Here is a 27,684-nt window from a genome sequence, read left to right on the forward strand (position 1 = left end):
AACAGTACGGTTGGATACCATTTGTTGACGGAGACATGAATCTAAAAAAATCAAAAGTGGCATTCTTATGGTATTAAGAGTCAGTACAGAAGAGTCTGTAGATGTGCCACTATTGACCTTGAATATGTGCTGTCGATGGAGTGGTAGCTCCATCTTGCTGATGAAAATGTGGACTTTGATCCACCTGGCAGCCCGTTGTTCATAAAAAGAACATTTAATTACTTGGCCTGAGGCAAACATGGATGTCCTTAACAAGCATTCACCCCTCCCTCCCAAGAATCCCAGAAAAACTGGCCAGCTTTTTTAGCTGGGCCGGAGTTGAACTCCTCCAGGGTGGCCCCGGGTCAGGATTTACCATTTCCAGTCCTCGTAGGGTCCACTGAAGACCACCAACTTGGCGTAAAATGACATCACATGTTATTAACGTGATCTCAGAGGTCTTGGGTTGTTATTTTAAGCCCCTGCTGGACCCCACCCCCCCCCGATATCAGGTCCCTTTTACACCTTTCAGTATCGCTACGCTGAATATTCATCAGGCTCGCACCACTATGATGTCTCGTTGTATATCTTATCATATATCAGCATTCTTTTAACTCTCTTGAGGGTCTCCTCTCCCCGTTTTGCAGCGATGAATCTGCACCCCTTTTCTTTTTGTTGGGTTTTCTTTCTGGCCGTCCCCCAGATCTTGCAGCCAACAGCGTTGCCTCGGGCGCGACTGACAGAAAAAGAAAGAAGCTATTTGTAAGGGCGCAGCTGCTACAAACGACCTTGGTCGTATATTTCTGTACTCATTTGTGTTGTTGTGCAGGATGTTTTTGCATCCTGATTTTGCTGCTGGCCCTTTGCAGATAAGGCCTGATGTTGCGAGGCTGAGCTTACATGGCTGATGCGGCCGTGCCTGTTTGCCAGAGAGCTGGCTAACACCCGCCGCCAACAGCCCAGCACAATTAGGAGCTGGAAACAGAGACTGGGGACCACAGGGGTTGCCTTGTTATCCTTTGTTGGGGCGGCAGCATGGGGGTGGGTAGGGTTGCCAAATCTAACAGGTGATTTCCACAGTAATAAATGTTGATATTTTACTTACTGTATGTCTGGTCACCGTCTGCTGAGCTTGGATATCAAATCCTCCATCTTGGCAGTCGCATTCGTTTATTCATCTAGTCGAGCATCTTCCATCACCTCATTTCAGCTTTCCACCCTAAATTTGATCAGGAAATGTGCAAATTCAACTATTTTTACCAAAGAAAATGCTAAAAATGATGGGAAATATACTAATAATGCAGCAATGGATCGATGAATCAATGATTAATTCATTTTAATTTCCAATTAATCAACAAGTATTATTCATTCATTTTCTACTGCTTATCCTCACAAGGGTCGCAGGGGGTGCTGGAGCCTATCCCAGCTGTCTTCGGGCGAGAGGCGGGGTACACCCTGGACTGGTGGCCAGCCAACCACAGGGCACATATAGACAAACAACCATTCACACTCACATTCATACCTATGGACAATTTAGAGTGGCCAATTAACCTAGCATGTTTTTGGAATGTGGGAGGAAACCGGAGTACCCGGAGATAACCCACACATGCACGGGGAAAACATACAAACTCCACACAGAGATGGCTGAGGGTGGAATTGAACCCGGGTCTCCTAGCTGTGAGGTCTGCGCGCTAACCACACGAACGCCGTGCAGCCCTCAGCAAGTATTAATCACGTAAAAATGGAAAACATCATCTCAAATGTTGTTAGTCATCCATGAAAGCAGAGCAACACGAGCATGATGATCATCAGGGCGATATGAGGGAATTATGACATCATACTGATACATCTAATAACATTCAAAATAGCTCTGATAAACCATATTTTTAAAAAAAACACTCCGATGAGGCCGGATTTTTTCTCCTGCCTGTGACGTTTACGGCTGGTGGTAACTTCCCTGAGCTCACTTGTAACCAAACATGGACTTTCCGAGGAAGACATTTGCCATGTTAGTCGTACCAAACGCTCCATGATGAAGGGATGTTATGGTTCACGGTTCTGCTGAACGACGAGGGCTGATTATGGAGGCCATGAGTGAGTCCAGACCGGCAGTTGGGGGCTCTGTCGCTCATCCCGAATGCGTTGCAGTTCGGGCTGCAAGTGACCAGTTGATTCATCTGATGTCAAAATCATTAATTATTCTATTTTGTGAATAAAATAATTACAAGACTAAAGTCGACTTTCAATGTAAGTTTCTGGTGAAAATACAGTAATCATACAAGAATCAGGTGTCACCATAGCAGGTGACCCCCCAGGAGGAACCATCACAGCTACCTGGCCGAGACGGTCCGCCTCAATATATCAACATACAGCATCAGAAAAGAGGCAAAAATTGGATTAATCATTGACTAATGGATTAATCGTTGCGGTCCCCTCGTGCCCTCCATTGGAACGCCATCCATTCATTCCAACAGAACTCCAACGTTATTATTCAAATAAAGGCATCAAAGGTGGGATGGGTGCTTTTGTTAAAACCTTGGCAAATGGACAACTCTGCCCTCCTCATTGTTTGACAGGCAGCCTGAGGATGTCACATTCGTTTACATCGGCTGAAAGAAAAGGAAAACACCTCATGAGCGACAAGGATTGTGTGCTAATTACATTGTCAAACTGGATTAATGTTAATACTCGTGCAGCAATAATAACACCGCCTTGTCTAATTCCCTCAGAGCTGCGCTCTTTATCAACAGCTGGAAAGTCCGTGGGCGGGTAGATCATCGCTTTTATGTTTGTGTTTCCTCGAGATGTCGCGTCACTTTCCTGGAATTCATGTTGCACTTAAGGGAGTCGACTTAACCAGGCTGTGGTCTCGTCCCCAGGGTCTCGCCTTCGCCAGGAAGACTCCGCTCCCCGCATCGTGGAGCACCCCTCCGACCTCATTGTGTCCAAGGGGGAACCCGCCACTCTCAACTGTAAGGCAGAGGGCCGCCCGCCTCCCACGGTGGAATGGTACAAGGACGGGGAGCGTGTCGAGACGGTCCGCGACAATTCCCGCTCGCACCGCATGCTGCTGCCCAGCGGGTCCCTCTTCTTCCTGCGCATCGTCCACGGACGGAGGAGCAAGCCCGACGATGGCAGCTACGTGTGCGTGGCCCGCAACTATCTGGGCCAGGCAGTCAGCCACAACGCATCGCTGGAAGTAGCCAGTAAGTTCTCATGGTGTTTTTACAGAAACCCAATCACAATGGCCTTTAATCCTCACTTGTACAGAGTACAATTTTACAACTTAACAACTGGAAGACTTGTACCAGTGGAGGGGGCAAGATGGGGACAGCACAGGCTGGCAGCCAGCCACAGCAATTGTGTGCCACATACCATACATACTTTGGAGGTCATTGAGGCCCCCCTTCCTCGTTGAAAACTACACTATATCAGGTTTTACCCCTGGCTTATAGCTTTGGGGGGGGGGTGACCATCCATCCATCCAGTCCCCGGCCACCTCATCTGGTTCCACCGTAGGACACCAAGTTTTTCCCAGGCCTCCTCCCGGCTGGAGGGGGGCCTGGAACACCTCACCAGGGAGGCGTCCGGGAGGCCTCCGGACAAAATGAGCCTACCTACTCATGAAAAATTTCGGCCACTCGTATCTGTGATCTCTTTGGGTCACGAACGTTGGGTCGTGACCATGTGTGAGGGTGGGAACGTACACGGTCTCCCATAGTGGAGGGATGACCTGGTATTCATGTGACAATCGGTTATGGGAGCTATTTTTAATGACTCATCACTGTCAGCCGTGAAATCCGTGAAATCGGCACCCCCCCTATGTTTAATACCAATATTACATGTGTGTAAATAATAGTTTGTTGGTAAATAGTAGCTTGTGATGCTATTATTTCTGAAATGAAGGGTCTCTCTTCCCCGCTAAAAAAAGATGCTCTATCGGTGACTTCCTAGATCAGAGGACGAGAGAGGTGAGTGGGCGACTCACCTGTCAGTCATGCAGCAGCTGTGTCTCAGCTTTAGTCTGCAGGCTTTAACAAGGCCCTGGTGTGTTCCTAACAGATGAAGGTGCCGACACGCAGAGTCAAGTGTGTGCCGTTGCAGCCTTTCTCTCTGTGTGTGTGTGTGTGTACATTAGCACCAGTGGTGGAGTGAAGTGTGTAGAGAAGCGAGCGGAGGGCATAGGCTAAAAGGTCAGATCAAAAGACGCTTTGGCCAGATGGAGTGTGAATCTCAAAGGAGTTTTTCCTCTGTGGACTCACTTTAGTAACTAAAGCAAATAATACACTCAAAGATGGAGGAGTCGTTGATGAGATTTAACACTTAGATGCTTGAGAGCCTCCATCCTTTGGTGCTCTCCTCGCTGTGTCAGCTGGCACAGCTCCAGCTATGCTCCAGGGCCAACATTTTGCAAATGTTGGAGAAATAATAATGCCTGTCTAGTATCAGTTTCCCCCTTTTGAATTCTAATGGAAGAGGGTCAAACGGTATCACGATAATGCTGGATCAGCACGCAAAGCCAGAGAGCCCCCCAAGGGTGAAGGCTTATTACTTGTGGAGTTAACTAAATTTACCGCCAGCTTCTAAGGCCGAGCCAAACAGAGAGGTCTTGTTGGATGAGTTATGTCTCTGTGTCTCGTCCTGTAGAGGTTGCACGGCTTCACGGCTCGCCATGAGGCTGACTGCTACGACACAAACTCCTTTCACTACATTCTGTTGAAGAGGAGGACCATGCAAAAAAAAAAAAAGAGTCATGCAAAAATGTTGTGTTGCTGCTGGATGTTCACAGTATCCCAGTCATGCCGTAAGTTTTGATGAATCAAACGATGAAGCTTTAAGGCAACAATGGGCTAGAGATGGACGCCCACCTCCAGTTCTCTTCTTTGCAGACATCATTTCACTGATGACCGCTACGAAAGAACACCTGTACAAGCTTTTGGCTTGAAAGTATTCTAGTAGTTGAAAAAGATGTTATGCCATCAGTACACAGGAAAAAAAATGACAAGAAGTAGAACGTCAAATTTGCCACAGAACAGAGTAGGTCGTGTCTTCTTCATGTATTGTCTTGTAAACACTATTCCATGATAGCGACAAGGCTGGAAAGCATTATACATCTTATACATTATTATACATTATAATATTATACAGAGGCGGCACAACGGTCGAGTGGTTAGCGCACAGACCTCACAGCTAGGAGACCAGGGTTCAATTCCACCCTCGGCCATCTCTGTGTGGAGTTTGCATGTTCTCCCCGTGCATGCATGGGTTTTCTCCGGGTACTCCGGTTACCTCCCACATTCCAAAAACATGCTAGGTTAAATGAATGTTGAATGTTGAATGTTGAAATTGAATGTGAGTGTGAATGGTTGTTTGTCTATATGTGCCCTGTGATTGGCCGGCGACCAGTCCAGGGTGTACCCCGCCTCTCGCCCGAAGACAGCTGGGATAGGCTCCAGCACCCCCGCGACCCTTGTGAGGAAAAGCGGTAGAAAATGAATGAATGAATATTATACATTATACATCTTTTCACAGCTATATGTTTACTGTGGGCATCTCGTGTCAAGTGGGTTCTCCTCGTGCCTGCGTGCGTTCCTCCCCCATTTCAAAACCATGTTAGCTTCAATGGCCACTCCAAATTGTCCATAGGTATGAATGTGGGTGGGAATGGTTGTTTGTCTATATGTTCTTGTCTATAGGTTCTTCTTAAAGTCTGTTCTTTTCTTTCCAGTAAAGATGTAGACATTTTAGGGATGTAATTATAATACATTATAATACAATTATAATGTAATACTGTGAAATGGTGATATTGTTGCCCAAGGTTATCTACACCGTGCGAGGCGACCCGAGTGGGATAAGCAGTGTAGAAAATAAATGGATGGATTTCCGCCTTTGAAATAGAATTGTCTGATTTAAGTGAAATAGCGGCAATGTGGTGACAACGGCGGGACGACGCCTGACAAAGGACAAAAGTGTGCGAGGCTGACAGATGTAAACCGACGAGAGCGGGAAAGAAGTGACAGAAGCAGACGAGCGGGAGCGATACGTGTTGTCTGTCCTTCAAGGCATTGGAAAGTGAAACTGGTTGGCAGAAATGAGCTGATGTGGTAGAGACAGTGACAGATGCGGAATGTGCTGGCGCCTGAAGCGTGACCACGGGGTCAAATGCTATGTAAGTATACACAAACACAAGTACACACTGAAGGAACCCGCTCTTAAACTGGAATTGAATGAAGCTCAGGGTGGGGTGGGGGGGCATATAACTCAGCTCCTATCCCATAAATGTCACAGAAGACACTCAGCACATTTTGTCTGCCTGCAGGGACCCTAGAGGACCCCGGGAAATGAACATATGTCCTATTGACCTCAGCCGCTTGATTCAATCACTGAGCGCTTTATTGAGGTGAAGGCAAAGTCACAGCCTGTGTACTCTAAAGGTTATTGGATAGTAGACCTGGTTTTAGGTTCACAGAGAGGGATAAATGCTATTCTTCAGCTAATTGGACGTTGCCATTTGCTGGAAGAAAGTGTGGTTGGTGGCAGGGATGAAGGTCAAGCTGCAATTCTAGAGTACAGTAATGAGTCACTGCGACACACAACCATCCGGCTGTTCATGTCAAAGTATGCTAAAATATTCCTATGCACTGTGTGCAGTATATCTGGCTCATTCTACAGGTCAAGACTACGTATACACAACAGTGTCTACATCAGGGGTCTCAAACTCAATTTACTTGGGGGCCACTGGAGCTAGGGTCTGGGTGAGACTGGGTTTTCCAAAAAAAAAAAAGAAACTTTATTGAAAACAGAAAAATGAATAAACCTTGCTTTGGTTCCGATTTTCTACAAGAAAAGCTCTGATAAAACATTTCACTGTTCTCAAATATCTTACTTTTTATTTTTCTACACAAAATAAGATGAAAAATAAATAAACAAATCAAGAATAAAGAAAATCAATCAGTAATAAATAAATACATATAATAATAATAAAATGGCAAATAATAAAAACTTAAGAAACCACATATAGTTGGTGGGTAGACAAATTATTTTTTTCAGATTAAAATGAACAAAGCATTATTAGAGCCCTGTAGACATGACAAAACAAGACTATAGTCACATTTATACTTTTTTTATTTACAACATATTGCGCAACTGCAGGGTCTTGAGACACATGCTAACTCGCAAACTAGAGAGCTAGCGACCTAAACGGTAGCCTTAAAGTTATTTCCTTTAAACTTAAATAAAAAAACTTACCACTTCCACACGGATAGGGAAGATAACTATTAACAGTTATTTAACCTTTAACATGAACATTAATCAAACGTAATATTTTTTTTTCTGATGATACCATACAGCACCCATATCAAACTTGCGCGGGCCGCACTAACATTAAACTTTCATATCAAGGCGGGGGCCTCAAACTAGTGTCCTGCGGCCCACATTTGGCCCGCGGGCCATGTGTTTGAGACCCCTGGTCTAGATACTGTGTTTGGAAGTCAGGGTCCAAAGAGCGGGACTCATTTGCCGTCTGGACTTTTATTGGCTGATTGTTGGGGGCTCTTTTGGCCATCCTTTAGTTATTGCTTTCTGACCACCAGCCAGTAATATCTGCAGTAAATATCTGACTTCATCCGGTGTACTTCCTAAGTACACGTATATCCTCAAGGGTCTTGATTGTGATGATTTGACAAATCTGCCCAATACGAGGATGTTCTAGTTCACCATTCGCCACAATCATGTGTTCCTGCAGATTGAAGGAAATCTCGACCTCCCTTACTTCGAGGCGATCTCCTTGTGGGTGTCGAATTGAGGATATGGGAAGACTAAATAACCAAACCGGTATATGAAAACCAGAGTATTTATTCCTGATACAAACAATATCTAATACAGACGTCCGGGCTTAGTTGCTTTCCCTGTATGCCAACAGTAAGGTGGGTCTTAGTACAGCGCAGCTGCAAAAAGCACCCTTTCTTTCCCTGCCCGGCTCTTTATACATTTCAAGATTGTGCAAGACGTGGACCAATCGGCACGCGTCGTCGCCCTGGTTTCAGCATCACTGGCCCATCTTTGTCTTTCTTGTCAGCCAGGACGATGCCAGGACGTCTGGAACGCTCTGCGATTTCTTGTGCTGTAAACAAGCCATATCATACATACCAGATATCTCCTGCCTTGGTCATCACTCTAGTTCTCTAGTGTGTGTGTGATGACAAGGGTCACACTAAGTTTGTCAGTATTGTGAAATTATGTGTTTGGATTTAACCGTGTTTAAGCTATATGCTGCATCGTGTACTAAAAAACATCTCATAAACTATTGATTGATTTTAACTTTATTGTTAGCGTGCCAAAATATGAGCAAATACCTTCAGGATATAACCTACATTGATGTCAGACTGACCAAACTCTCCTTTGTTATGACTCTTGGCTCCTGGTTTGAGATCGCCAGCCTCCAAAAACAAATTTCTCCAATGGCGTTTCCATGGCAACAGGTTCTGATTAACCCAGAATACGTCCTTGCAGCTGATTAAGTCCTGATAATGAATGTCTGTAAAGTCTGACTGTGTTTCTGTCCTTCAGGGACAGATAAAAAACCTCAAGTTACTCTTCCATCTAAGTTTTGTTTGTGCAATCTTCTTCACTTAGCTTTATTCCCCCACCCTACTACTTTGGGGAATACATTCTACAAACCATTTATTAATTAGTTCTGCCCTTAACAATCTCAACAAATCCAGTGTATTTTTCAGGACTGCTGTAAAAATACCAGGGATGGCAGCCTGCCAGTGTCTGCGCCTTCATATTTCGACATCCCTGAAAAGTAGCCTTGCAGGCGTCAAATGAAGGCAGCAGAAAAACATACTGGTAATTAGGGGGATGCATTAACGTGATGGACGTGTTCAGTGAAGTGAACACGCTCTCTGAAGTGGATCATGGGATATGCACGGCTCCATCAGACTGAGAAGTTGACAGCACGAGGCGGGACCCCCGGCCCGCCTCCCCGTCCGCTCCTCTTTGATTGGAATCTTTCGCCGGCGAGGAGCGAGCGCATGAAGACGGCAACGAGAGAGGCAGATTCTTGGAGGTCGGGTTACCTCTCTTTGCCAGCCCCTCTCCATTAACTAATGACTTCCCACTTCAAATAGCTGTCACTGTCACTGACAGCATCCTAACTGGAGACTCAGCGGATAAATGCAATCAAAGATCCTAAGTAGAAGGCATCACGTTATCTCGGAGGAAAATAGTCATTTTCCCTCCATATGGATGAGGCGTGATCTTGCGTGACTGACAAACGCACGCCCTTCATCCAAAGCCACCAGGCAGGAATCAGTGTTGATTTCACATTGGTCCTGACAGACTGGGGATGTTTGCTAGCCTCTTGTTCCTCATCCTGTTTCATACCATGGAAGTGTGGTTTGATCACTCAGCAGATCACGCGCCAGAGACAGCTGGGTTGCGTTTAGGATATGGAGACTGACGCGAGTGTGCTGTTAGCATCGTCCAAACTATTTGATTCCTCCACGCTCAGTGTTTGCCAGAGCCACATTGTGCCATGGTGTCAGCACGCTGGGGAATCGTTTGTTTAGACTGGAGTTTAGTGAAAAGAGAGGGAAGACAGGATGTGGGAGCTTCTGACGAGGAACTCATGGTTCGTGGGCGTGCTGTATACTGTACATTCAGGATAGAAGGGGACTTGATTTCTCTAAAATCCGATTATATACATCTAGAACAGGAATATTCAGCCACAACTCAGATGGTCCTCCGTCCATCTCCTTCCGCTTATTCAGGGTGCAGCTCCTCCTACAGGTCCATATCCTGAGGCTTACCCAGGCCAGTTGAGAGCTATAGTCCCTCCATCGTGTCCTGGGTCTTTCCTGCGCCCCCCTACCGGTCAAACGGGCCCTGAACCCTCCCCAGGCAGCCCGGCCACCCTAAGGAGAAAACTCTTGGTTGCTTGCACCCGTGATCTTGTCCTGTAGGTGAGGGTCGAAACGGAGATCCACCTGTACGTTCAGAGCCAGAGTCAGGTCGTCACCCTCACCTCTTGATGGCAAAGGCAAAACAGCTTTCTCTCTTTGTGCTGCAAAAGCAAGGCCTCTCGCCATTGCTGCTGAGGTTGGATGCAGTAAGACAAACATCCTCAAACATCCTGAGGCTCGGGACCATCCTCGGCCCATTGAAGTTTGATGCTGGTGCCGAGTCCAATAACCGAGTCCAATAAAGACAGCATCTTCCAGAGAAGGGTTTGAAGATCAAAGGTCTTCAAAAGCCCCATCTCCTCGAAAGCCACAAATCATGATTTTTCAGAGGAACAATGGAGCTTCAGGTTGTGCAGGGGCGTCAAACGGCGGACGGTTATGTGGAGATGGTGCGGGGGGCATCCCTCATGGTCCGTGTGGCAATGACTGGCTTTTTCAACACGTCACAAAGGACTTCTTCCAGAGTAAGAAGCTCACTCTTTTTTCCCCTTTTCCACTGGTCTTAAGGTTTTGATCAGGACTACATGTGACGTTCCAAGTTGCATTCTTATGTCATCTCAGCTGCATTGCCTCTCATTCACATGACAAACTACATTTACACAACAAAATGAGAGGCGTTCAAATGATTTACTTGGCGAATAATGGTATTCTACCATCTGCTAAGTTTGCACGCCATCTTAGCCAGACCCCCAGCCAAGCTTTTCAGTTCACCTTCTCTGGGAAAAGAAGCTCTCATTTCGCATAAAAACGTGTTGTTGCCATGACAGCAAAACAAAAACATGTGTTGAGGTTTATGGGATAGTAAGCTGGGAGGCATTGGGACATTTTAACTGGTAATGGTTCCTCACGTTACACACACACACACACATGCACACACACACACACACACACTTAAAAGCCTTTCTTTGCCTTGCTGTACGAGGCTGTATGAGTGTGTGCATGTTTTCATCCCCTTTTGTCCGTCTTTGTGCTGCTTATCTTTGGAGAACAAGTTGCTGACGAGGAAAGACAGGCGTTCCACAGTCGGAAAAAACAGTCAATCCCACAGATTTGTCTGGCAAGTATGGATTTCAGTAGTCCAATTTCCAATCCTTGCTGAGTTCCTCGTGCCAGATTGTGTTGGTTGGCGTTTTGTTATGGCCGCTCTATTTGAGTCTAATTGTTTGGGGAAACGTTGCTTGGCCGCCACCCCAAACCGCAGGGCTAGTCAGAGTCACACCTGATCCGGGTCCAGTAGAACTCCACGCTTGCTGAGTCAGGTTGCTCTAAAGTCCTATTATCTCATTTTGTCGTTTATTGTTCCAGGAAAGCCGCAAGAATGATCCTCTTGCTTAGTTTTGGAATTCTTTCAATCAAGTCAATGAGATTTGAAGGAAAAGTCATCATCTGCGTCCCAAATTCAATGTGGCTTTGTCGCGTGCATATATCACTTCCTTCATTCGGTGGAACCTTGATTGAATGAATCCCTTCCAGAAAGTCCGGCGCAAACTGAAATGGAGACTAACCGAATCAGTAGAAGAAATCATGTCAATCCAATCTGTTGTGGACAGAAACACTGTTTTTATAGACATGATGAATGAAAGGGATAATTCAACATTTTAAGGAAAACTGCACTTTTTTCAATGTGAATTAATTACTGCCTCCATTTATCTGTTTTGTTATCGTTAAAAGAAGCGGTAGAAAATGAATTAATGAATGAATGGTATCGTTAGAAGTCTCACATAAAGATTGTGGATGATGGGCAATATTCCCCCAAAAGTGAACTTTTTTTTTAGTCTCTGCGATGAGATTTTCCTTGAATTGTAATCGCGTTTCTCACCTTTTTAAATGAAAAGCGGCACTTGCAACTTTGCCTGGCTCCCTTATTTTGCAGCCGTGATCAATAAAAGCAGAGACCTGTGGCGTCAGCAGAGAACTACAGAATCAGCTGCCGATTACATCATAAAGCGTCTCAATTTTGAGCGAATACAGTCGTCCCTCCTTTATTGCTGTAATTGGTTCCAAACCCAAACGTGTTGAATGAACTTCTGTGATATTGGATTCAATGAAATCTTTTTGTAATTACAGCATAGAAAACTGTCTAAATATGTTTTTCACATCATTAGAGCCCCATGAGATAACATGCCTATTGTCACTTTTACTCTCCTATTTACACTACATTGCACAACTCTTATGCTGCACAGCCACTAGCTAACAAGCTAGCGAGCTAACCAGTCATCCTCCAATTGATTGTCTTCTCAACTTAAGTAGCAAAAAATGTACCACTTCCACATGGGATGGGAGTAAATGTTATTACCGCTCTATGATGTGGGACATGCCATGCAGTGTTATGGTCATGTCATGTAAGCTAACGTCTGAATGTTTTGTGTCCTTACTGGCATCTGCCAATATCAAATAGCACTTGTGTTCATGGTACATATGCTTTGGCTAATAATAGACCATAGTCTACCACCAAAGAGCCATCATTCATTCATTCATTCATTCATTCATCTCTGAAAATACCGAGGGAGTGACACTCGAACTGCGATATCGGGATGGCTGTAGGACGTTTTCTGATACAAATATGTGACTAACGCAGTTCAATATTGGACATTAACGGAATATGCACACCAATTGAGGCAAAATTTGGCCAAAAACTGGGACATGCGCTAACCAGGGCTTCAGCGTATTTGCGGTTGTGACTTTCAACACAGACGCTCTTACAGGAATTCCATGGACATTTGTGGAGATGAGAACGATGATGGTAATAACGGGACGACCAATACGGCTAACATAAATGTTACCACCCCCATAATTACACCTGTTTATGACTCTGGTAGCAGCAATCCCATATTTCCATTTCTCTCAAAATGCAAATTTTCAACTCTTTTTCCCACATCCAGCGCATGCCTCTGGCAATGTTGGCCAGATTAAAGCGACAGCCGCCGCCTGAACTTGTGCTTTTAATCAGAGCAAACCTGTGAAGTTCCGCCTCAGTGGAAAGATTGAAGTAACTTTGGAGCAATGTCACATGCTCATTTTCACTTTGCTGTGTCACGGTATGATTGACGCATCGAGCTCAGGTTTGCTTTCATTTTCCATGAGCTGATGTAAAATGTGTCCTATATGTACACAAACCGGTCAATATCTGGCATGGCCGCCATGTAGCCCACTCAGGGCCACCCACACATACTCAGCGGGTGACCGGGAAGGCCTGGGATGGTTGCAGCTTCTAGGAATCAGATCGTTGGGGCCGTGCATTAGCGTGCTTAGCAGGATATAACTGGAGGATGAATAAAAGTGTTGTTTTTAATATTTTTATTACATCAAAGCCTATTAGTTGGTGGTTGCAATCAACTGGTACGATTCCCTTTGTCATATCATTACTATAGCAACACACGCTTCCTGAATTCTAGACAGACGGAGAGTAAGAGAGATAAATATAAAAGTGTATGCTTCCTGCTTCTTAGCCTCCAAAATACCGTCTTTAATTGGCTGCGTATACGAGGAGATTTAAAGATGCAGCGACATAAAGAAGAGAAGAGCGTAGAAGAGGAGCGCTTCTTCGCTGGAATCCGGAATAATGAGGTGAACATTCCAAAGCTGCACAGCCATTACTGCTCCTGCATGCTTGTCAGTTCTGCCTCCCCACTTTCCTGCCATTTGCCATCTTCCTGCTTGAAGAGCATCGCTTCATCTTCCTCCCGTGGGAACACCTTGGAATCTTTCAGACAGGTTTGTAATGGAGCTTCTGCTGTGGCGGATTTGCCCAACGCTGCGGTGGTCAGTGATGCCTTGCTTATTATTACCTCGTCATCCCCACGCCTTGCATTGACACAAAATATGCCATGGATGGGCCGCGTGGAAGGGACATTCATCTTGCCACTTGAAAGTCAAACACCTGAAAGGGGACCTATTATGATCATTTCTACCTTTCGTATTGACTTGTGGTGTCCTATAGAGCAGCTACACACAATAACCCGCACAGAAAACTTTATACATCTTCCAGAATCTGCACCTATCCCAGCTGTATTTCCTTGGATTTGTGCTTCCCGCCAAAACGTTTTGTTTTCATTTGTTCTCATTCCACCCAGGGCCCGCCTCCGGACACGCCCGCTCTGCTGTGGTTGGTCACGACCAAAGTGCTTCCTAACTATGAACTATAGGAATTTGCCCTCTGTGACATCACAAAGCGGCAGTTTTATACGCCTTTTGAAAGTGAGCGTTTCACTTCCAAATGCACAAAGCTCATGATCTGAAACTTTTAGCATGGTTTAACGCCAGAATACAACATTCTAGCTACATTTATAGGTAAAAAAAATGGAAAAAGCATCATAGGTCCACTTTAACTTTTTAATATTAACACAATCTAGAGCCCTCTAGACATGGAATAACACCCCTATAGTCACCCTTTACACTCCCTTCACCAAATAGAGTAGACATAATAGAGAAAACAAGACATGAATAAGATGGCTGCACGGTGACCGAGTGGTTAGCACGCAGGCCATACCGCTAGGAAAGCCCCTGTGTGAGTTTTCTCTGGTTTTCCATAGAATGAATGTGAGTGTGGTGGGAATGGTTGTTTGTCTATGTGGGGGCAGACTCCGCCTCTCGCCCGAAGACAGCTGGGATAGGCTCCAGCATGCCCGCAACCCTCGTGAGGATAAGCGGTAGAAAATGAATGAATGAACGAATATAGACTCACACATGTTAGCATTGGGAGCATTTCTTGTTGTTACTATTTTAAAACTTTCCTGTGGTGGCTATTGTCTCATCATATCCTAAACAGGATATCACCCGTTAATGTGCGGTTTATGATATTTTATTATACCTATTTTCCATCCAATAGCTACTGTATTCAGATATGATGAATGATTCAAGTAGATTTCACTCAGTCTCCTGTCCGTTTGCACAAACCCTCCCAGGCTATTTTTCTCACCGCCGAACTCTGCTTTAGTGTTTTCTCCAGACATCCAGAGGCTACACAGCAGAGATATAACAAAGCACAGCAACAAACAAAGACGGTTGAGATTAGGCTTTGCCAGCTGAAGGGAAGGATGAGTCTGAGAAGCAGGAGATGATCATTAAATTGATCTTCACGCCGATACAGCCCATAGCGCTTCCAAATCGTACGATTAATCCCCCCTCCATAGTACTCACGTACCTGAACAGCAGATAATTCAACTCTACAAACATTTCATTTCTTTTTTCATGCTGCATTCAGGAGCTAAACGGCGATCACGTCACCGCTTGTTATCTTGAATAGCAGCTGGTCAAGTACGCCAGGACTGGTTTTCTTAAATGAGCCGTCCTGTGGGACTTAATAACAAGCAAGCATGGAAAATGTGGCATTATGGCAGCGTCTTCATCCGATGCTCAATCCAATCCCGTGTAGCTCATTTACCACTTTACCATGTCACACACACACACGCACACACACACACACACAGAAGCAAGGCAAACTGTTCTACTGTTATACCTTGGTTAGCATATTTTCTGGTTTAAGTCAATAAATGTTGCCTTGGTTTGCATGCATTTCCCAATTAGCGTACGATATGTAGGATATGTAGGTTATGTACGACTAAAGGTACATTTGTTTTTTACAAATATCACAGTTACAACAGAAACAGCTGGCTCGAGTCATTTCAGAGTGAATATGGAGCCTTTTCCTTGATCCTAAACCAAATCACTGACGTTCTGATGGCATTGTACAAGCCTGCCTTTAGGCCTGCCATGTTGTTGTGTTCCTCGTATTCTCCAGCTAGCATACCAGTACATACATACTCCTGGTCTAATCATTTTTTCCCATGAATGTATTTTTATCAGGAAACATCTCTGTTAGCATCGTGTTAGCATGGAATCCACGACTGGGAGTGATTGAGTGTTCCACTCCAAGTGTCCGCTCTTCTTATTGATCACAGCAGCCAAATGAGCAGTGAAGAAGCAGCTCCTAGCAAACATGCAACATAGACTATAGTAGGCTCTGTCAGCAATGAAGATAAAAGTCATTTTAAATGTTGGTTTATCCCTTCCAGCGCTCATCAACTGCATTTGCAGTTCTTCTATGCATGGAAAACTCTAATTGTAAAACAAACATGTGTTTTTTGTTTACATTGTTGGGTGTCCGGGACAGATTAATTGGATCCACACTTTGGATGAGGTTTAAGTAGCCATGATGAGCCATTCAGGCCGTCCATGTTGATGGCCTTCCGAGCATTGGAAGCTATCCAGCGCCACCGGATGGTACCACTTCAACACTGTAGGTCTGCTGTTAAACACGGGTCATTTCTTTTTGAATTAAGATAGGCTGCAGAAATAATGTGAACAACCACCCCCCCCCCCCCCCCCCCAACACACACACACACACGAAGCAAGCAGCAATGCTTGTTAGCGCCCTTAGTGAGGCAACATTCCTGCACACAACCGACCACTGCTTGTTGGTCTGCTTCTGCCCGCAGCCTTCCACCACACGTCTCACATCATCTATCCAGCAGAGGTTTCTTGCCAAAGGTCTTGCTCCAAAATGTCGGCAGACTAAAAAATATCCACAAAGATGCAACATCCTTGTCAGTCACCGTGTACCGAAAAGCTTCTGGAGATTTGTGGCTTTTTTTAATTGACAGCCGGCTCCTTCTCACTGCCATTGTTGTCTAATAGCCACAGGACAGCTGTACTTCTTGTCAGGTACTTTGTGCTTCACTGACGTCTTCCACCAGCGACGCTCTTGTCAGATGTCTCATTACATTCTCTGTGTTTCAATCACGCTGACAGTCGTCATGTCGCCTCATGTCGTCATCTGCAACTGTCCAATCCGCTTCCGGCACCAAATGATGGATATCTTCCCCATTTGTAGTTTAGTTGGAGCCGCTTGTATGCCAGCATGATGTCATATTTCGCTTCCCTTATTTAGCTACGTCATTTCAGCCAAATGCCTCAATCTTGGATGCTCTACAAACTGTGCCCTATGAAAGTAAACAGCAGCGGTGTAAGTATTTGGGAGAGGACAGCCTTGTCTTTCCTTCCCTTATGTGGCCTGGTGCGCCCCCCCCACAGTTGGCTCTCTGGCCCCCGCATATGAGTGTATTTCTTCATGTTGCTCCCCAGCATGCTGAAAAGGTAGATATCTCAAGAGGCTGCGAAAGAGCGTATAGTGGTGTCCGCAGTGCACGGCTGAGGGGAAGGGAAGGTGTTGTGGCAAAAAGGGGGGGGGCTAAGATGAGAATGTGGCCCACTTGGAGCCATGGAGGGAACCTTTTTTATTGGCTTTTTGTGCCCCGGTGTGGCTGATGGGACATCACACGTTTAGGTCAAAAAGGTCAAAGTACCCGCACAGAATCCTTTGTGATTCGTGTTTGGTTAGCGGGTTTTTTCGTTAACGTCAAAGATTTATGGCAAAATGTTTGCGTACGTTTCCTGTTTTCTGTTTTCTTCTTTCATCATAAAACATCCCTGCCAGGGACCTGCCAGCTCGCTAACACATGATCTAGAAGTCAGTTCTGTCGCCCGTTTATGATGTCATCAGTGGTCGCCTGTGCTTTTCTTATTGGTCATGGCTGCAAAATGTCCCATCATTTTGGTAAAGTAGGTTGAGCCAACAGAAAGGTGGCGTCTGAGTGGATCCGTCTACGTCACGTGTCCATTGAAGGTACAGGAAACCTCATTGATCGCCTTCATTCCTCACTGATATGCATGGAGAGATGAAGCCTTGCGTGTGTGGCGGGATGAACAGCAAAGCATGGTTCTTGTTGGCACACGGTTGGAAAGACTAAATTGCTTGTGGGAGCTTCTGACGCTCACAAAGCTTCACGCTCCCATGAACACACAGTGGGAACCTGCTGTACACGTTTACGGTATACACAAGCTGACATGTTTAACGGCGTCTCTGTCGTTCCCGCTTGGTTTGCGAGCGCAACTGACAAAGCCCAGGAAGGACCACGTGTATTCGTCATCACGCCCCAATAGGTGCACGAAAGCAACACCCTCTGGGTCTCATCAATCATTGCTACATTGCATCTTACCTGGAAATTACACTTGCAGCGTTATGGAAGCAAGTACATGGATGCTATACTTCAAGATGCATATCATATTCGAACACCAAAACTCCATCTTCACAAATGAACGAATAAAAGAGACTAAAAACATCCTACATGTGTATTTAGGTAGTCAGTGGCGGACGCAGCAGCTACCATCTCAACCTACGTTATACTTACCTACGTTATACTTACCTACGTTATACTTACCTACGTTATACTTACCTACGTTATACTTACCTACATTATGCTTACCTACATTATACTTACCTACATTATACTTATCTACGTTATACTTACCTACATTATACTTACCTATGTTATACTTACCTATGTTATACTTACCTACAGTATACTTACCTACGTTATATTTACCTACAGTATACTTACCTACATTATATTTACCTACATTATACTTACCTACATTATACTTACCTACGTTATACTTACCTACAGTATACTTACCTACAGTATACTTACCTGCATTATACTTACCTACGTTATACTTACCTACATTATACTTACCTACATTATACTTATCTACATTATACTTACCTATTTTATACCTACCTACATTATACTTACCTACGTATACTTACCTTTGTTATACTTACCTGCATTATACTTACCTACGTTATACTTACCTACGTTATACTTACCCACGTTATGCTTACCTACATTATACTTACCTACGTTATACTTACCTACGTATACTTACCTTTGTTATACTTACCTGCATTATACTTACCTACGTTATACTTACCTATGTTATACTTACCTACGTTATACTTACCTACAGTATACTTACCTACGGTATACTTACCCACAGTATACTTACCTACATTATATTTACCTACATTATACTTACCTACATTATACTTACCTACGTTATACTTACCTACAGTATACTTACCTACAGTATACTTACTTACATTATACTTACCTATTTTATACCTACCTACATTATACTTACCTACGTATACTTACCTTTGTTATACTTACCTGCATTATACTTACCTACGTTATACTTACCTACGTTATACTTACCTACGTTATGCTTACCTACATTATACTTACCTACGTTATACTTACCTACGTATACTTACCTTTGTTATACTTACCTGCATTATACTTGCCTACGTTATACTTACCTATGTTATACTTACCTAAGATATACTTACCTACGTTATACTTACCTATTTTATACCTACCTACATTATACTTACCTACGTATACTTACCTTTGTTATACTTACCTGCATTATACTTACCTACGTTATACTTACCTACGTTATACTTACCTACGTTATGCTTACCTACGTTATACTTACCTACGTTATACTTACCTGCGTATACTTACCTTTGTTATACTTACCTACATTATACTTACCTACATTATACTTACCTACGTTATGCTTACCTACATTATACTTACCTACATTATACTTACCTACATTATACTTACCTACATTATACTTACCTTCACAGCACCAGTGGCCAAAGTGCGAATGGCAGTAGAAACTTCAGAAACAAGCTCCAGACTAGTGAAAGTGGTCCGTGACTAAAAGCCTCCAGTGTTTTTGTATCATTCCGTCTGTGTGTCTCATTACGTCACACTCAAGTCAATGAATGACTGCGGCCACAAGGTGTCAACAAAACAAAAACAACCACCGCTTGAACTTAGAAGTCCTATTAAATTTGCTCACTATTCCATTTGATAGCATCCATCTCGCACCCTGATGCTGGCTCCGCCCACATGAAGCCACCTGCCGCTTTGTCATATTAGCTGCCAGAACAGCAACACAAACCTTACTTACTGCCAAGCAGTCAGCGGGTGAATGGCTGAGATGCTGGATTTAATTAGTGCAGCACCCATATGGATTAACACACACACATTCCTACCTGGTGACACACACACGCCGCCACACACCCATGCCCACTGAGGCGGGCATGAAGGATCATCTGAAGTCTGGCTGGTAATGGAATTGATATTAGCGGTGCTGCAAAGCAAGACGTTGAGGTTGGCTTCCTTCCTGTGCCGTGTGCACGTGCAGAGGAGAACAAACATCATCCTAAAAATCAACTCGGTCGATAAACATCAAACTGTCTTCTTGACAAGAGCAGATGCAAGGAAGGAAGGAAGGAAAACAGAGCAAAAAGGAATGATGCAACAGGAAACAGTTCAAAGCTGATGCTAATAAGATGATGCTGACATGCAGAATGATGGTTCACTAAATGACGTGCTTCAAATATCAAATGTTAGCATATTTTTGCGTGTCTGCTTTCGAGCAGCTGAGAAAGCACACACGAAGGATGGCCTTTAGTGTAACGCGAGTAAGGTGGCGCCGCTTAGGGCATTTAGTGTGCTCAGGTTTGTATGAATAAAGCCTAATCCTGCACTATTATAGCCAGATATCTTATAATTAGCTGCCTGTAATCCCTCCAGCTGTCGCCTTCGTAGTCAACGTGGTACTTCCTGTCTGCCAGCCAAAGAGAAACGGAGAGGATGGATAGCAAACTAGATAATCTTTTTGGAGTGGAAAGTGTCTATGAGCTCCACAGAGGTGGAGAATGTTTAGAGTAGAAAGTCAAGGTCAAGATGAGGTCACAGTTAATTATCATCTCAGGCTGTTGGGAGTTGGGCTCCCCCACCAACCCCCCCATTGCAATCTTTTTCTTCTCGCTTCTTGCTAGCATGTGTGCTTAGTCATGGGACGGAGACCCTTTGTTTTAATTTGGTTGATTGAGATTGGAGCAGCACGGTGGTCCAGTGGTGAGGACATCTGCCATGTTTCCTTGTCGGTCAATCCAGCACTGATGAGGTTAGCTGATGATGTTGTTCTTTTTTTTTTGGTCCTGTCCAGCCATTGGGGATAGTATTGCTTGACATAATTATTACTGTGATAATAGCATACCAATAGCATAAAGACATCACGAATAAGACGGTGGATTGTGTAGAGAAGCACCCATGTGCTGTAAGTGTGTTTATGGATATGTGTATTTCTGTTGGTGTGTATATACATATGCATGTGCGTAATTGTGTGCGTATGTGGGAATAAGTGTGTGTGAATGTGTAATTGTCACTGAGAATGTACAAAAGGAGATGGACTGCCTCCTACCACCCTGTAAACCCTGCCCCACGCAGCAAGGCCAAGCTCCCACCGCCAGAGAACCACCGGCCCCACGAGTGCGGACAAAGCCAAGGCCGCCCCCCCCCCAAGATCCCGCCCCCGAAGCACCCCCCCGAAGAGACCAGCAAGGGGCCATGGAGAAGCAATCCCTACCAGAAACAGGGTGCCAGCAGGCCGGAGGAGAGCCAACACCCGAGACCGGCGAGAGACCACACCCCACTATGGCAGAAGGGCATTGAGGACCACACACCAGCAGGCACAGGGGTGCCCCCACCAGCCGGAAGGAAGCGGGGCCTGGCCCGCCCCAGGCAACCCCAAGCCCGACCACCGACACAGGACTGCCCCACCCACTACCCCATGGAAGCCCAGGCGGCAGAGATGGAACATTCTGACTTTGATTGAGTTTAGCGTGCAGGAGGACACTGGTGGCCTGCTGGTGGCCTGCTGGTGGCCTGCTGGTGTTTGGTGGACTGGGAGCGTGCATCACACCAGACTTTCCCACTGAGTCAACAGGGCAGGTCCCTCGTTCTGCAATTTCCATCCGCCCTATTGGATCTGAAGGGTTTAAATACATGCCTCCCCTCGGCTCTCACCCCACACATCCCCCCAGGCTTTTCTGTCTTTTCCCACAGTGGGAATATATTCTCATTTTAGAAGCAAAGGTGGTTGGCCCCAGATTCATTCTCCACAAGGTAGTGAAGTGTGTGATCTGACATTGTAATTGTGCGTCTAACGGGTGTGTGGGTCTCCTTTAACACACCAACCCCATGCTTGATTAGCCTGTGCACCTGAGAAGACCGATGTGTTGGTGTTCTCTGGCCAGAGTAAGGATTTCTAGGGTGGTGACGTGAACACCAGATGATTGGAAATAGCTCCATTGATCACTGTCAGGGCTAGTGGCCAACGTTTGCACCCGTGGAAGGCCGAGCACAGCAGAGATGTGTCACGTTCTTCTCTTCACTCCTCCATCAGGGCGTCCGTCACGCCAGACGCTCGCTGCTCGCTCATAGCAAAAGCAGACGTACACCGACCGGATGGATTGCTGCTTTTTACGATACGGCTTTTTACGAACGATATGCCGATATGCCGATATGCTGATATGCCGATACGCCGATGGATGTGGGAACCATTCTATTCTCACTGTCCGTCTAAATGAATGGGATCATAAAATGTGTCATATTCAGTCTCTGAAGGACACGTGAAACCCAAACAAAATAATCCTGAAATTCACATTGTGATATACTGTATACTATTTTATATACTGTATACTATGATGTATACCGTGGTCTATGATATAGTGTATACTCCATATACATAGAAGTATTTGATACTGGCTGGAGCTTTCGCTGGTCCGTTTCGAGTATTTTACTCCAAGGTTTCTTTCTTTTCCTTCCCTTCTTGTGTTTCCTTCTTCCTGTTTCCTGCCATGGAAGGAGACGTGCAGGCGGAGACGGACGAAAGCCACAGTGCCGTTGTGCGGTTCACTCTGGTATTCTGCTGACATGGATTCTATTAGGAGGGGTTTTGGGGTGGTGGGGGCAGGGCGAGAGAAAGCACAACAGCACCGAACGAAGCAGAAAAAAGGAAGAAAAGAAAATCAGTAAGGGAAATGGAGTGGCGCTGAAATATTTGACTTGAAGCAGGCGAGAGGAGCGGAGTAGGAGGAGCCGTGAAGCTTTGAGACGGTGGCGAGATAGCTCGGAGGAAACAAAAGGAGATGAGAGCAAGCTGAGACTGAAGTTGGAAGACGGGAGAGCGAGGCAGAATGGAAAGTGATGAGCGTGTACGCCGTGCACGTTCAAAGCTGCGTGCTGGAGTCTGGGCCAGAATTGCAAATGTGGAACTTTTTAGCATCTTATTACTGGAAGTGTGACACAAATTCTTGGGTTTGCATGCACCCAAACCAAAATTGTTACTGATGCACACTCTTGACCTCATGGTGGGCTCCCTCTTTGGAGGATTGTGGATGATGGACAACATAACAAAAGTGCACTTTTCCTGGAAGTGAGGCAAGCCAGCAAATGTCGGAGTGATCCAGGATGGATGGGCCTTTCTCTGCCATTGTGGGGTCCGGGATGGTGGGGATGAAACCCCCCTGGAGGCTGACATAATCCAACAGCAGGGATGTTTACTTAAAGGGCAAACATTGATAGATGCGTGTTTGGATTCCTGCTGGTGTTTGTCATGCAGATTTGGAAACGCAGCAAGAAGCAGATAAGGGAACACAGGCACATCATTGTAGTTTCAGCTTTGTCACCTGGCTTTGGTACAGCCATGGATGGCTGTCCTTCCCGCTTGATCCCATACTGGTGGTAAACTGGTACTTTTCAAACGCTGCTTCTCCACTGGAACCAAAACCAAAGCTAATTGAACAGAATAGTCTTTTTACTGAAGTCATATTCTGGAAATGCAGGGCTTTAAGTATTTCGGCACAGTGCCGGATCTCCGGCGTTTCAAAATGACCAACGAAAAAAAAAAAAAAAAAAGAATCTGCCGGACCCAGACGAACACAAACTCATTGTAGCCATGCGGTAGGGCTCTCAATGCAGCTATTGCCAAGCCCCTCCCCTCAATATGGTTTTCGGAACAGCACAAATAATTACTTTTTCACAAATAATTAATTCAAACAAATACTTTTAAAATGCTTGTATTCGGGCTGCACAGCGGTCGAGTGGATCTCACAGCTAGTAGATCTGAGTTCAATCCCACCCTCTGCCATCTCTGTGTGTAGTTTGCATGTTCTCCCCGTGCATGCATGGGTTTTCTCCGGGTACTCTGGTTTCTTCTCCCATTCCAAAAACACGTTAGCTTCATTGGCCACTCCAAAATGTTTGTCACGACACGTCCATCTTAGCCATGACATGTCCACCTCAGACATGGGCATGGCATGTCGGCTCATCCATGATATGTCTGTCTCAGCCAGGGCATGTCCATCTTGGCCATGGCATGTCCATCTTGGCCATGGCATGTCCGTCTCAGCCGTGGTATGTCCTTCTCGGGCCATGGCATGTCCGTCTCAGCCATGGTTTGTCCATCTTGGCCATGGCATGTCCGTCTCAGCCATGGTATGTCCATCTTGGCCATGGCATGACCATCTCAGCCATGGTAGGTCCATCTTAGCCATGGCATGTCCGTCTCAGCCATGGTGTGTCCATCTTGGCCATGGCATGTCCACCTCAGCCATGGTATGTCCATCTTGGCCATGGTAGGTCCACCTTGGCCATGGCATGTCCATCTCAGCCATGGTATGTCCATCTTGGCCATGGCATGTCCACCTCAGCCATGGTATGTCCATCTTGGCCATGGCATTTCCGTCTCGGCCATGGTATGTCCATCTTGGCCATGGCATGTCCATCTCGGCCATGGTATGTCCATCTTGGCCATGGCATGTCCATCTCAGCCATGGTATGTCCATCTTGGCCATGGCATGTCCATCTCGGCCATAGTATGTCCATCTTGGCCATGGCATGTCCATCTCGGCCATGGTAGGTCCATCTTGGCCATGGCATGTCCGTCTCAGCCATGGTATGTCCATCTTGGCCATGGCATGTTCGTCTCAGCCATGGTATGTCCATCTTGGCCATGTCGGCTCCCACTTCCAGGGCAAAGGGAGTGAAGCATTATTCTTAGTGGAGCTGTGTTCCTGCCCTTGTGCTGTGCTCTTCTCTGTTTGCTTTAGTTTCCAACATGCTTCATATGCACACCAACACCTCTGTGGAGGCAACCTTTCCTTGAAGCATGTTATCATATTTGCATAGCACCCAACAAATGTCCACCGTCTACACGTGCATGTTCCCCGGACCACAACATCAAATAGAATCAGCAATCAAAGACGAGACCCAGCCAGCCACTAATCCATCTTTTTGTTGTTGCTATAATCATATTTTTACTCTTACTTTTAGCTATCACTTTTTGCAACCCCCCCCTCCCCTCCCCCCCACCTCTACATTGACTTTGTTCGTCAGAAAGACAAATTACCCAGCGGGCTGCTCTTTTTAGCCGAGCTTTCTGTACAATAATCAATTTGAGAACGTGTGGATAGAGAAGCCAAGGCAAACGTGAAATTATTCATCAGGGTCTCTCTCTCCGTTTGCTGTGGGGGATGGTCGGTGCTACCTCCACAGCCCTGTGAGATAATTAGGGAGAGGACCAAAAGGAGGACTGGGCCGGCGAGTGAGGCGAATATAAAAGAGGCAGAGGTGAAGAGCGGCGGTGCAGAGTTGAGGGATCACAGCGTGTTGCCAGAGTTGGTCGTCTTCAGATGCTTTTGCTTTGTCTTCCCAGTTTCTCCACACATCTCCGGACTACAGACGCATTTTGTCAGTCATTGGGAGTCCATTTTTTCATTGGCTCCCGTATGTGCGGCCAGATAAAAGAACGCATCCCCTCCTGAGTTGACGAGGGACCCACTTTGTCCCCGCTTGCCATGAGAATGAAAAATAGTCAAGAGTGGAGTCAAGTGATGACAGCTTGCCGCAGGCTAAGCCTATCAGCGCCGGCGTTTGATCGCTCCCCTTTAGTCTCATTGCCGTTCCACTTTCTGCCATCTTTCTTTCCACACTTTGCCTGGTGTTCACTCTCTTGCGGCAGCCAGCTAGCTACCGAGTTCTACATCTAGTCTCTGGTCTCCAGCCTACAAATGTGGCGTTTTGTCTTTGAGATGTACGAGCCGTGGGATTAGTTGAAAGTGTGAAAGGAGGGCGGTGCTGGAGTTGTCATGTAACCAAAGAGGCCTTCCAGACGCGAGGGGGGTCAGAGAAGACATTTATTGTTCAAGTATTGATGCGTAATACAGTGGAAATGAAAGTAAATGTGAATATTGACTTAGCTCCAAGTTAGTCTGGCGCCCCGGACTGTGTGGGGGGGGATCCGCTCCATCCGCTCCATCCGCTCCATCCGCTCCATCCGCTCCATCCGCTCCATCCGCTCCATCCGCTCCATCCGCTCCATCCGCTCCAGAGACGAGGAGTGGTGGGAGGAAAAATGAAGCAGGCGTCATGCATTGATTCGGGGACCCCATGTTTCCTACCAATTAACGGGGCCGGGGAGGGCCTCAGCTCCAGGTCTGCCTCCTCGTCCTCTGCTCCTCTGCTGTTGCTCTCCTCTTCTTCCCATCTGCGACTTTCAATGTTTGATGATCCAAAGAGCTCACAGGAGACCTCCGCTACACCTCCAAAGAGCTCCCATCTGCCGTTTGATAAAGTTGACATCCCGTCTAATACGCTAAAATGTGTTAAACGTTTAAACGAGCGCCTCTCCGCAGAGTAAGTGTGGATTCCCTTTTAATTACTTCTATTATCTACAACGCCTCGCATCACTTCAGTTGTTATCCGCGCCTTTGCCGTCCGCGGCTGCCAATGACCGGATTTCCCTGGAGGGATCATTAAAGTTTCATCTTTCACCCCTCGTTCGTTTGTGTCCTCATTCAGCCCCCCCACTTTTGCACAGCTCCGTGCAAACCAAACAGGCTTGTCGTTACGTAGGACGTAGGACACAGCTTCGAGAACATTTCCCAATTCCTTGTGATAAAACAAAAGCAAGTGGAGGAAAATTTCTAAAATTTTTTCCGCTACAAGCCGAGGATACATTTATTTACGTTTCAACCAGCCCAGAATACGTACTTACTTTTAGGATGCTGCTGACTTAGTTTGTCCTTCATCTGAATCTGAAGATGAAAGTCACATCGTCTTAAGTTTGCAGTGCGGAGGGGGGCTTCCTGTCAGCTGACGCCACCAAAGTCACATTGATACGACTACCGACTACCAGGGCGAGGTGCAAAGACTCCGCCCTGCAGTGACACTTGGTGTGCATCAGAGAGCGTCTCTCCCACATTTGGAGAAGGTGCCTCTTTGGTTAACGGGACATGATGGGGACGCATCGTTGTTACGATCCAAACATCCCAGCACCAAGTCGCTCAGGAGAAGTGATCATCTCACCTCCCGGCAGCGATGAGAAATTAACTTCAAGCTGCAATAACTGTCTGGCAGACGTGCACGTCAGCACATTCTGTCCTCAATCATATTCATTTATTTCCTGTGGAACAATTTCATGTGATTCATTTTTCATATAAAAATGTAAATATCCTCCAGTGTGAATAGTGTTTCATGTCCTTTGTCATGGATATTATGTTAGTCTTTTAGTTGCCCACATCAGCTTTTGACACATCAGTCATTTTTATGGAGGGGGAGGGGGTGACTGGTGTTGTTTTCTGGGGTGTCTTTGGCAATGAACCAGTGCAGCGACTAGCAACATGACCTCGTTGACATGCATCCGTCCCAAACGGAATGGGAATGGGATGTTTGACATACTCCTCATGCCCCGCCCTCATGTTAGATGTCTAACACGGTGTCTTCTGGCTCAACATTTGCAATAAAAGGAAGTGTTGTAATTATTAGAGTACAGATTTGTCTTCACTGACATTTATAGCAATGCATGTCTTATTTGTGTCTTATACAGTGTCTTGTTTTCTTTAGCTATATTGCCCAATAGGAGTGTAGGGGTGACAATGGAGGTGCTATTTCATGTCCAGAGGTCTCTAATGATGTTGAAAGTATATTTAGAAGGTGCTTAAGGCTTTTGATGCTGCAACTATGAAAATATT

General features: G+C 45.7%; 1 protein-coding gene across 4 annotated transcripts in view; it reads left to right on the forward strand.

The window, feature by feature from the left end:
• The window catches only part of LOC131132694 (roundabout homolog 1-like), a 111,784-nt gene that overhangs the window by 45,961 nt on the left and 38,139 nt on the right, over positions 1-27,684 (forward strand). For 3 of the 4 annotated variants that reach the window (XM_058078553.1, XM_058078554.1, XM_058078555.1), the window contains one exon: positions 2,859-3,185. In XM_058078553.1, coding sequence (XP_057934536.1) covers positions 2,859-3,185 — 327 coding nt within the window. Of the gene's footprint in view, positions 1-2,858; positions 3,186-17,476; positions 17,569-27,684 lie in introns of those variants that run through there. The other variant, XM_058078556.1, reaches the window with a different exon arrangement.

The sequence above is a fragment of the Doryrhamphus excisus genome, chromosome 7, assembly GCF_030265055.1.
Source record: "Doryrhamphus excisus isolate RoL2022-K1 chromosome 7, RoL_Dexc_1.0, whole genome shotgun sequence".
In the NCBI taxonomy this organism is placed as follows: domain Eukaryota; kingdom Metazoa; phylum Chordata; class Actinopteri; order Syngnathiformes; family Syngnathidae; genus Doryrhamphus; species Doryrhamphus excisus.